The sequence below is a fragment of the Delphinus delphis genome, chromosome 12 (assembly GCF_949987515.2).
Source record: "Delphinus delphis chromosome 12, mDelDel1.2, whole genome shotgun sequence".
Lineage (NCBI taxonomy): Eukaryota > Metazoa > Chordata > Mammalia > Artiodactyla > Delphinidae > Delphinus > Delphinus delphis.
The window spans coordinates 54,509,719-54,521,918 of NC_082694.2; the positions used below are offsets into that span (position 1 = coordinate 54,509,719).

General features: G+C 44.0%; 1 protein-coding gene across 1 annotated transcript in view; it reads right to left on the reverse strand.

The window, feature by feature from the left end:
* Nucleotides 1-12,200, reverse strand: part of SLC3A1 (solute carrier family 3 member 1) — a 37,004-nt gene that overhangs the window by 12,289 nt on the left and 12,515 nt on the right. The window contains exons 7-8 of the mRNA XM_060026699.1: nucleotides 2,176-2,295; nucleotides 126-250 (exon numbers count right to left, since the gene is read on the reverse strand). Coding sequence (XP_059882682.1) covers nucleotides 126-250; nucleotides 2,176-2,295 — 245 coding nt within the window. The remainder of the gene's footprint in view (nucleotides 1-125; nucleotides 251-2,175; nucleotides 2,296-12,200) is intronic.

Below are 12,200 nucleotides of genomic sequence, written 5' to 3' on the forward strand. Positions count from 1 at the left end.
AGGCCCTAGCATAACTGAGTTATGATACATTGTAATTATGCGGTTTATTAAATTATAACTGTATCTCTTAAGAATGCTTGGTTATGAGGGATAAAGTGCAGATCACACACTGCGCCCGTGGTTACCTGTATCTCCCAGGCTCCCTGCTGTACTGGTCCATTGTCTGCCGGAAGCTGCGGACAATATCGTGCATTCCCACCTGTGTGGTGGTGAAGTCATGGTACAGCTCCGAGTAGTGAGTGACTGTGTCCTTTGAAAACAGGACAGCATGGTTACCATCATGTCAAATGCCCATAGCTGGCCTCATGTGAATACGGACTGTCTCTTCAAAGGGCTCAAGCTGAGACACACATGCTCAAAGATGGTCCTAGGACTTATGCTGCTCAAGGGAATTTGTGGATGGAAAAGAACATTAGAAACTATTAGTGTTTCATTTTGTGTATAAAATATTAACTAAAATCTAGTAAACAAGTTAAATTTTACTAAACACCTAAACACTGATTACAAATGTATTTAATAAAATCCTCCTAAACATTTTATTGTCCCAAATACACCAGACATTTTTAAAGGCAAACAAAACAAATTATAGAGTGTATTATTACATTATCTGCTTACAAAACTATTAATATCATGCATTTAAATTTGTTTCTTTACCATTTCTGTCCTTTATTCTTACCGTTATACATTTCCAGGGTTTTAGTAATTTTTTGTGATACTCATTCTCTGCCTTCCTAGGGTTACAGTAATCTTCTGGAATCAAAGTAAAAGATTATGTCTAATACAGGCTCAGTTTGTAAGTCCTGGGTTAGGACATGGACAGGCTAGAGAGTCCATGAGTTGCTATCCATTCAGTGGACCCCTTTTTTATAAGTGATTTTCCCTTGCTAGATCAAGGGAAGTTTTTTGAAATCTTAGATGTCTTCCGGAAATTACATGTTATTTAAGTTTTTCTTGGGTAGCACACAAAACCCATTGTTCTGATCATTTGTCTTGACTGGAAACATACGCCTGTCTTAGGACATCTTATTATAATTAGCAAGGTTATTTTGAGATTTCTTCTCCTCCAAGGATAAGTGCTTATCTTTGGGACAACTGGCTAATACACAACCATTTTTCCCCTTCATTTTTCCTTTCTACTGGAAATCATGTGCAACAAAAGAAAAAAAAAGCTTAATCATAAACTTTGGTTCATGACATGGTCTCATAATTAGCCCATGCATGGCCAGCTTCCCTTTGTTACTCAGGACTATCAAGCTGGTGACCATATGAATTTAATTTTACTTTCTAAAAAGGGCATCATGCTATATATAATAATTTTAGATTTTTTTGCTGCACGTTATGTCACTAAGATTGACCCATATTGCTGTGTCACTATAATTCATTTATTTTGACATTTCATTGTGTAAATGTACAAATCCGTTATTTTGGAATGCATTTTAGGACTACTGTCTACTTGGCCATTGAAAACAGAGAGACTGTAGAATGGTGGTCAACTAGAGGAGTGAGGGGGGCATGGGATTATTACTCTCTCACGTGTGACATGGGAGGAAGGTTGAGAACCACTGGTGTGGAAGCACAAAGAGCCCAAATTCTGCAGCAGGCTTGGGTGGAATTCTGTTTATCACCTCTGTCACCCTGATAAATTAATTTCTCTAAGATTTGCTAAATGGGGATCATAAAACCTCACAAGATGTTGAGAGAGTTAAATGGATACAACAAATAGCATACAACTGACACTCAGCAAGTGTTAGTTCCCTTCCCTTCTACCTGTGTGTCCTTTAATGACTACAAAAGCACTTGGGGAATTTAGGCCGCCTCCCCTGAGCTTGAGTGATTGACAAAATCACAGTGAGTAAATTATGGCCTTCGGTGGAGTCCACACTGTCCATGCCCTCCAGAAACCTCGTCTTCGAGGGACTCCTATAGGGATCACTCAGGAGGAAGCAGTGGAAGGAAATATCTGGTCACATGCATTTGAAACTCCTCTGTATTTTCTAAAGAAAATGATTCAAAACACTTCCCTCTGGTAAGTGGTGTCTCAGGCTAAAAAAGACAACACTCTGATGACATTTTCAGAAAAAAAATATATATATATAACATTTTTAAATATATAAATATATGTTTGTTTAAAAATATATTTTTAAAACATATATACGTATATGTTTAAAACTTTACCGGGATTTGGTTCTTATTCACTTGGGCCTCGTCTCTCAGATGCTTTGCTTCTAGAAGAAATTGAACAGCATCGAAGCTAAAGCCATCGACACCCTTTGAGAGCCAAAACTGTATAATTTCCTAAACATGAAGAAGCGAAACACTTGGTTACGTTAACCACACATTGTTGTCATAAGGTTTAATAAAGGCCTTGTCTGTTAATGACGTCCATCATAAAACAGTCACCTCCACATATAAAACAAGCACAGCACTCGTGTTCTTACCTATTTAGCACCACAGTGTCTGAGCATAATGAACTTTGAATAACTGCATTTACGGGCTCCCGTTCTCTCATATTTGAATTCAGAATGTTACATTTGTAATTGATGCTATGAGCATGTTCCCAAAGTTTAAAGAATCCACTCAAAATGAAAGATGGGACTCAGGAGAAACTGGGAATGTAGTTCATCTGCCCCATGCCCAGTTCCTTCAAGGTCACTCCGAACAGAGAAAATCACCAATTAAGCGCCCAATCATGAAGGGCTCTTCCACCAGACTGGGAGATTCTGGAGGGAAAGAACTGCAGCTTTTATTTCTGCTTCCCTTGCCACTGACCCAGCAACTGTTATTTAGTGAACCAGTCGTGGAATGAAAGAATGAGGTATCAAGCCTGAATGAGTCAAACGTGGTGTGATACTGTTGGGACACCAAAGAAGTACAGCATGTTCCCTGGCTTCGAGGCATCTACAGAGTAGTTGGGGACACATGAGACATGAGAGGGTTACCTAACACAAGGCAGGACACGGTTCAAAATCATGGGAGGAGATTACTCTGCATGACTATTGGACCTCCGAGAAGATCAAATTTAATATGGGTGGGCACAGCCAAGCGAGGAAAAGCTAGAGCTTGAACTTGGCTGGTGGGATGTGATCAGGAAGTGACTCTAGAAGAACATTCTGGACTGTTTGGGGTACAGCATGAGTCAAGCATGGAGGCAGAGTATGACTTGGCCTGTATTGGGGCAGTTAGGAGGACTAGGTGACCTTGAAAAGCAGAGGGCCTAGTCTCAGCTCCCCTCGCATGCCAACCCCTCCCAGCTGGGCCTACTCCTGCATCCACCAAAAGCCACCCTCCTGCAAAGGGACAGTGGCTCTCCCTGCTCTCCTTTCAGCTCAATCCTTGCTGAAAGGAAGGTTTTATAGGAATGTGTATATCACATTAGAGCAGAACCACCTGTAATTTAAAGTAGTGGAGTGAAGAAGCCAATTCTCACCTAGTGAGGGGAACAGAGCTATAGATCCCAAATAAGGACTGTTCCCAGAATCACTTGCTTGATTCAAAGTATGTTTCTTGTATCTACATGTGCATATGGAGCCTGGAGTGCTGCCGTTCAAGGCTCCCAAAAGTTTCTCTTTTTTAAAAAATATTTATTATTTATTTGGTTGCACTGGGTCTCAGTTGCCACAGGTGGGCTCCTTAGTTGTGGCTCACAGGCTCCTTAGTCGCGGCATGCATGTAGGATCTAGTTCCCTGACCAGGGATCGAACCCAGCCCCCTGCATTGGGAGCGCAGAGTCTTATCCAGTGCACCCCCAGAGAAGTCCCAAGGCTCCCAAAGGTTTCTACAGGCTGAACGCAAGGCTGATGTCAGCCTCTTCAAGGTGAGATTTTGAATGGCAAAGCTTGAACAACTTTCTCAAATATAAGAGCAGGCTCTGCTGCTGACAATCCTCATCTTGACCCCAGTTGACCCAAATACCCTTAAGCTGGCCTTACCCAGTGGAATTTTTCTTTGGGGCACAAAACCCACAAATTTATTCTTATCTAGCATCCTTCTTCACAAATTCATTCATTCATTCAATAAGTATTTGGGTTCCAACTAGGGACCAGGCACTTAGCTAATAAGCCTTGGTACTAGAACCATGAGCAAAATACAACACAACATAAACACAGTCCTAGGTCTCACGGATTTTTTTAGAATCCTTAGCTGGACAAATATTAATGCAAAAATATTTAAATCACAGACACGATGAAACTTTGAAGGAAAGGAGCTTTGGTTACACAAAGCTTACACAAGGGGGTGAAAGAGCAGGATTTGCCAGGGAGGTCAGCGCAGCAGGATGGCGGGAAGGGAAGGCAGTTGGTTAGAGATTCAGCTGGAGAAGTCACCAGATATGAAGGCGCCTCCTTTGTAGAACAGGATCTGCAGAATTGCCTCATTTGTAGTGGGCTCTAAGGGCCCAATTAGCGTGAAGCTAACGAAGCTGAAGCTTCAGGACCCTTCACTGCATGGGCTCCTACCCACATTCGCTTTTCATTCTAAATGAGCACTCATTCTTCTGTACCTAATTTTATACTCTTTTTTTCTTTTTCATTTCAAAAAGTCCCCCAATTCTTACAAGCTTCAGATCCCACGCAAACCGGGTCCACCCCCAGGTGGCGCTGTTCTCTAGAAGCGGGAACACTGGAAGGGGCTCTAGGTGGGGGTGGGGCACAAATAACTGTAATCCATCCAAGCAGCCTCTGAAAAAATGTGGGAAAACATTAAACACCATGCTGCTGTAAACATTAAGCTTTTGATCACTGATTTCCTAAAATAAAGCTACTCATTTTCTTCATGGGGTCCTCATTCACTTTGGGGATCTCAGCATTGCTAACTATTAACCCAACATTAAAGAATGAGGAACGTGTACGCCAGCGTAGGCACACGGCCCCGGCAGGGATGTTCACTGTAGTCCAGGAAGAGATGTTATTATCATTGTTTGGTGAAACAAAACAGCAAAAGTTGGATGCTTGTTTTTGAGAGTCATTTTAAACGCTGAGGTTTTCACCCAGATAATCCACAATTTGCTCTTGAAAAAGATTTGCTTCGTGCTGTTTATTCTCAACCAGGTGAAAAAAGACAGCTCCAGATTTTAACGGTTAACCCTCTCTTTATGCCAATTAAGCTTCCCCAGGGGCCAGATGCGGAAATGGGCAAGGAGCCTGGTTCCGCCAGGTCTGGGTGACCCATGTAGGGACAACAGGACTCTGGGGACAGTACACTGTGTTCCCGATTTCTGACTAACTCCCATGACATCACACAGTCCTGTTCCACCAGGCACATTTTCATTCTTTTCTCCTGAAACAACTTGCTGCTCTGAGTGAAAAAGGAATCAGTTCAGCATTACACCAAGTCCCCTACATATGAACCTTCAAGTTGCGAACTTTCAAAGATGCGAACGTGCGTTCGCATGTACAATCACGTAAGTTAGTTCATGCGTCTGGCACACATTGTCACGTGCATGCCTCCTCTACACGTGGTTGTGCTTTTGTGTACTTTACTGTACAGTACTGTATAGAGTACAGTATCCTTACTGGAGATACGGGAAGAGGATGAGAGCTGCTACCCAGACATCACTGGATCGTTTTTTCAAGAGGGTAGATAGAACTGAATCCAGCAAGGAACCAGAACCAATGCCATCAACATCAGGCGTGAGTGAAATTGCAGCTTCAGCTCTACCATCTGCCACCCCCTCTCCCTCTTCCAGTCAGTAACTCTTCTTGCCTGTTCACTCCACGCCAGCCTCTGTATGCCAGCTGTTGTACTGTACTGCTGTACTTTTCAAGGTACTGCACTGTAAGATTTAAAATGTTTTCTTTATTTTTTGTGTTTGTTTTTTATGTATTATTTGTGTAAAAAGTATTATAAATCTATTCCAGTACAGTATTATATAGCTGATTGTATTAGTTGGGTACCTAAGCTAATTTTGTTGGACTTAACAAACAAATTGGACTTATGAACGCGCTCTCGGAACGGAACTCGTTCGTATGTAGGGGACTTACTGTATTGATATCCAAATTCTCAAATCCTCGAGGCAAATCTTTCCTTTTGAGATGACTGAAGTTACTGGACCCATTTACCCAAAAAGCCAGGTTTGGAACAGAGAAAAGCTCTGCTCTTACATGTGATGATATATAAGACATCCTCTTGATAATGACATAAATCCCAGGTCATCCATCTCAAGAAGGAATGAGAAAGCACAGGCTATTTCAGAAGGACAGAGAGAAAACCATATCCTCTGCTTATAAGCAAGGAAAGTAAACCAGCCCTACTGCTCTCCAGAAACCTGGGTAAAATTCTTTGTTAACTCTTCCAGAAGCAGGACCTAGATCATGGGCTCCAGAATCTGACCCATCTGGGTACCATCCCATCTCCCCCACTGTCCAGCTGCATGAGTTAGCTTATCTGCATAACCTCCAAAAACCTTGGTTTCCTCATCAATAAAATAATACCTGCCTTGCAGGAATTCTGTGAGGATTAGGGGTACTGCTGCCAGAGTCAACTCACGCTTTGGTCTTTATATTACCTGATCTCTCTGCCATGTCTGACAACACAGACTAACCTTGTTGTCTAGAAATACTCATACGCCTTGGCTCTAGGATACCCCGCTTCTGGTTTGCTACTCCTCTGTCTGCTCAACACTCCTTTAAATATTAATACTCCTTGGGGCTCCATCTTCTACCCTCTGTTCATTTCGCTTCACAACAGTATTGACTCATTTATCTATCATTTATTGATTATTTAACAAGTGTTAATGCTTATACAAAAGCAACACACTGTCCTAAGTGCTATACAAAGGTTAAACCATTTAATCCCCAAACAACCCCACAAAGTATGTACCATTATTATTCCTATTTTACCATCGGGGGAATTGAGGCACAAGGAGATGATGTACCTTGATCAAGGTCACATGGCGATAAGTGGTACGTCAGAATTGGAACCCTGTGTGGCACCTTATCCATTTGTTATGTGGCCTTCCTTTACTTTTATTTTTTTTAGTTGCAGGACCTGCTACACCTGGCCCTCATTTCCACATGACAACAACCCCTACGAGCTAAGTGACAACTGGCCCCCTTGTTCACCTCAGCTGGCCCAGTTCTCTCACTGATATTACCTACCTGACCTCTGTGGGCATTGTCCACGTGTCAACAAATCCCAAAGTCTTATCTCCAGACCAGACCTTCCCCTGAGTTCCATGTCATTATATCCAGCTATCCACTGAGCACTTGGATGTCTCTCAGAGAGCTCAAACTCTGCATGACTGAGACCACCCCCCGCCACCCCTGCTCTTCCCATGTCTCCCATCCCAGGAAGCAGTCCCACCACCCAGCCAGCATTCAAATCTGAAACCTGGGAGTCACACTGGACTCCTCTCTAAGGCCTGATGATGCCTCTGCAACCCCACCACCCTCACTGGCCCAAAGCCCCCACCATTCTTTCCTGGTCACTGTACCATCCACCTCCCTGGTCCCTCCACCTTCGAACCTGCCTTACTCAAGCCCCTTCTCCACAACCAGATTGATTTTTCCAAATGCAAATCAAAAATTATTTCCCTGCCCAAGACCTTTTAAACCCAAATGCTACCGTGGCCTCCAATGCCGCTTATGACCTGGTTCCTACCCTCCTCTCTCATCTCGTCCTGTCACCCCACCCCCACCTCCGGACAACATGTCTCCATACTGGACAACTCCCAGCACCTTCACTGTGCCGTGACCCTGCTTCCTCTGCAGGGAACGCTCCCACCTGTGTCTCTTCTCTTGGCTCATTCTTACTCATCCTCTAGGTAACACTGCTTCCTCTGTAAAGCGTACCCTAGTCTCTCCCACTCTGTGTCCAGGTTAGGTGCCTGCCCTGCATTCTCCTACTTCCCACTGTCATGACCACTCAGCACACTTTATTGTAATTTCCTGTTTGTCTACCTCCCCCTCCAGAATATAATATAATATTATAGCCTGTGATGGCCACAACATGGGCCCATATTATCAAGCATCATACCCTGGCGAATGGCCAATACACAACACATACTGTTAAATGAAGGAATGATTTAGAATGAAGTGCATGGCATACAGAACATGCAGTGATTAGCATCAAGCACAGAACTGGTTTATAAAGAAGGTAATGAGCAAATTTTGTTTTGAATTGAGCTGCTTCTCTCCAGCAATACCATGCTTAATAGGGGCAGAGCAGAGCCAGCATTTATGCTCTGATTCCATCTTAAGCCAGGAGGGCATCTTGGTTCCCAGTGCCCAGCTGCCATGAACATACTACTCCCCTACACCAGGGCTCAGCCTTCCCATGTGGTGGTTTCAGGGTCACACTGAGCCCCAGACATGGGGCCAGGCCATCGGAGTCTCTTCCCTGCTCTACAGCTCATCCACTGGTCACTTCACCTCTCTGGGCCTCAGTTTCCTCATTTGTCAAGTAAGGGATTTGGAGGGCAAGTAAAAACCAAAGTGATCGGAAAAGTATAAAATGCTAGACAGGGGCTTCCCTGGTGGCGCAGTGGTTGACAGTCCACCTGCCGATGCAGGGGACACGGGTTCATGTCCCGGTCCGGGAAGATCCCACATGCCACGGAGCGGCTGGGCCCGTGAGCCATGGCCGCTGAGCCTGTGCGTCCGGAGTCCCGCAACGGGAGAGGCCACAACAGTGAGAGGCCCTCGTACCACAAAAAAAAAAAAAAAAAAAAAGCTAGACAAATATAAGCTCCCACCTCCTCTGAGGAAACCTCCTGACTTCTCCAGCTGAAAATGCTCTAGCCCTGAGAGGTTCGGAGCAGAGCCAAGTCCCAAACGGCCAGTGCAAGGCAGGCGGAGGGGGGAGGACTAAGAGGAGAGAAGGGTGCTCCGTGCTGCCCTGCCAGCCTCCCACTGTGCAGATAAGCTGAAATCGGATGGGAGCCCAGCAGAAGAAGGCTCAGACTCTGAGTACAAGCTGGTCTGCAAGCAGGGCTCATTCCAAATGCCTCCCCACCACAGACTCTCAGCGTTGCAAATTATTAACCTGCTTAACTCTGCTGCAGAGATAAGTGCTGCTGGGGGGAAGGAGGGTATCGGAAGCCCCTTCATGTGAAAGGTCCCTTTCCATGAGCAAAGAACTTTCCCTTACAGCTTTCAGCCTTTCTCATTTACTTCTAATAAGAAGTCTTCCAAACCAGCCTTACAGAAATGTCTAACCTCTCAACCAGAGGCAATAATGATTCATCTCAAGAGGGATTTCATCCTGCAGGTCCAGTAAATAAGACTCCTATATACGTGCTCCACTACCTGGATGCCTGCAAGGGAACAGCTGGGTCAGCCAAGAAAGGATTTATGTATTGCTGGCACATTTTGGCAGAATTTATCACACTTGTCTACACATCTCCGACAAGCCACCAACATAGCTACAACGAGCCTGGAGAAATCCGCTGCCAGATAGAACAACCGGTTTATATTCCCATTTATGAATTTCCAATTGAAAACCTCCTCGCAAAAACTACGCAGAGGAGTTCCCTGGCGGTGCACTGGTTAAGAATCCGCCTGCCAATGCAGGGGACACGGGTTCGAGCCCTGGTCGGGGAAGATCCCACATGCCGCGGAGCAACTAAGCCCGTGAGCCACAACTACTGAGCCTGTGCTCTAGAGCCAGCGAGCCACAACTACTGAAGCCCCTGCACCTAGAGCTGTGCTCCGCAACAAGAGAAGCCACCGCAATGTGAAGCCCGCACACCGCAACAAAGAGTAGCCCCCGCTCGCCGCAACTAGAAAGCCTGCGTGCAGGAGTGAAAACCCAACACAGCCAAAAATTAATTAATTAATTAATTTTTAAAAAACTATGCAGGAAAAGTGAAACACACAGAGAGAAGTAGTTTGCCTCAAATCAGGTGTGGAGTTGTGGCTAAGAATGTGGACTCCAGAATCTCAGTGCTTGGGTTTGAATCCTGTCCCCTCACTCCCAAGGTGGGTGATGTCACCTCTCTAAGCCTCAGTTTCCTTCTCGGTAAAATGGTCATAAAATCTCTTAAGTTAGGCTTCTTCTGAGCATTAAATGAGATGATCCAGGTAAAGCACAAAGTAAGTGCCTAGTAAGAGTGGTAGGGGCCCAAAGAGGGGGTGTGAGTATGCAGATGATCTTCAGTGATGGAGAAGAGGAGAGTCCACACTCCAACAGAGAAGTTTCAAACTAACCCCCTGGGCCTTCCCTGGTGGCGCAGTGGTTGAGAGTCCGCCTGCCGATGCAGGGGACACGGGTTCGTGCCCCGGTCCGGGAGGATCCCACATGCCGCGGAGTGGCTGGGCCCGTGAGCCATGGCCGCTGAGCCTGCGCGTCCGGATCCTGCGCTCCACGGTGGGAGGGGCTACAACAGTGAGAGAGGCCCACGTACCGCAAAAAAAAAAAAAAACCTAACCCCTAGTTAGCTGGCTGACCATGTCTACCTCCCCTCTCCCAACTGAGACAAGGCTGCCTTGACAAGGTGCCTACTCCTTGAGGTCGCAAAGCAATTCATCTAAATTCTGGAAAACATATATAGTCTTAGAACTAAGGAGTCTATAGGAATATATTTAACAAAGGAAGTGCAGGACTCGTACACTGAAAACATTGTTGAAAGAAATTAAAGGAGACCTTAAGTAAGTGGAAAGACATCCCGCGTCCGCGGATCAGAAGACTTAATATTGTTAAGACGGCAATACTCCCCCAAGCTGATCCATAGATTCAATACAATCCCAGCAGGCTTATTTGCAGAAATTGACAAACAAATAATAAAATTCATAGGGAAATGCAAAGAACCCAGAATAGCCAAACAGTCTTAAAACGAAGAACAAAGTTGTAGAGTTCACACTTCCCAATTTCAAAACTTACTATACAACTATAGTAATCCAGACAGTACTGGCATAAGGACAGACACATAGATTGATGGAACAGAACTGACAGTGTAGAAATAAACCCCGACATTTATGATCAATTGATTTTCAAAAGGGTTCTGAGATAGTTCGATGATGAGAGAATAATCTTTTGTAAACACATGCTGCCGGGATAACTGGATAGCTACATGGAAAAGAATGAAGTTAGACTCCCTATCACCATATACAAAAATGAACGAAAACTGGACCAGAGACCTAAGTGTAAAAGCTAAAACTATAAAACTCTTCTAAGGAAAACATGAGTTAAATCTTCATGACCTTGGGTTAGGCAATGGTTCTTAAATGTGACACTAAAAGCATAAGCAAGAAAAGAAAAAAACATAAGTTGGACATCCTAACAGTTAAAAACCCTTGTGCTTCAAAGGACACCATCGAGAAAGTAAAAGGACAACCTACAGAAAGGAAGAAAATTAACTGCAAATCACATATCCAGAATACATAAAGAACTCTTACAACTTGACAAAAAAGACAAATAACACAATTTTAAATGGACAAAGGATGTGAATGGACATTTCTCCAAAGAAAATATACAAACAAACTATAATCACATGAAAAGATGCTCAACGTCATTAGCCATCAGGGAAACGCAAATCCAAACCACAGTGAAATACCACTTCGCACCTACCAGGATGACTGTAATCAAAGATACAGACAATAAAAAAAAAAAAAAAAAAAAGATACAGACAATAACAAGTGTTGATGGGGATGCAGAGAAATTGGAAACTTCATATACTGCTAGTAAAAATGTAAAATGGTCCAGCTGCTTTGGAAAACAGTTTCTCAAATAGTTAAATACAAATTATAAATATAGATACAAATCATAGACATTTAGGTAGGTACTGTATGATTCGATTTATGTGAAATGTCCAGAACAGGCATATCCCTTGAGGCAGAAAGTAGCTTAGTGGTTGCCAGGGCCCAGGGGGAGACAATGAGGGGACCATGGGAGTGACTTTGAGTGGGTATGGGGTTTCTTCTGGAGGTGATGGAAATGTTCTGAAATCAGTAGTGATACTTGCATTACTCTGTGAATGTACTAAAACCCCTGACTTATACACTTGAAAGGTGTGAATTTTATGGTATGTGAATTACACCTCAATAAAGCTGTTATTTAAAAACAAAACAAGAACAGACTAAGGGGTGCAGGTGTTGTCAGTGACTCCAACTTGGCAGCCTGCATCCTCTCTATTTGGCTGATGTGGTGAACTGTAGAAAGGGACCCACGGCTACCTGTCCCGTTCTGTTTGGGTCTCCTCCTGACCTACCTCAGAGCACTACCCCACTAACCTAAATTCTTGCCCATCAGAGCTGAAGCAGCAGCAA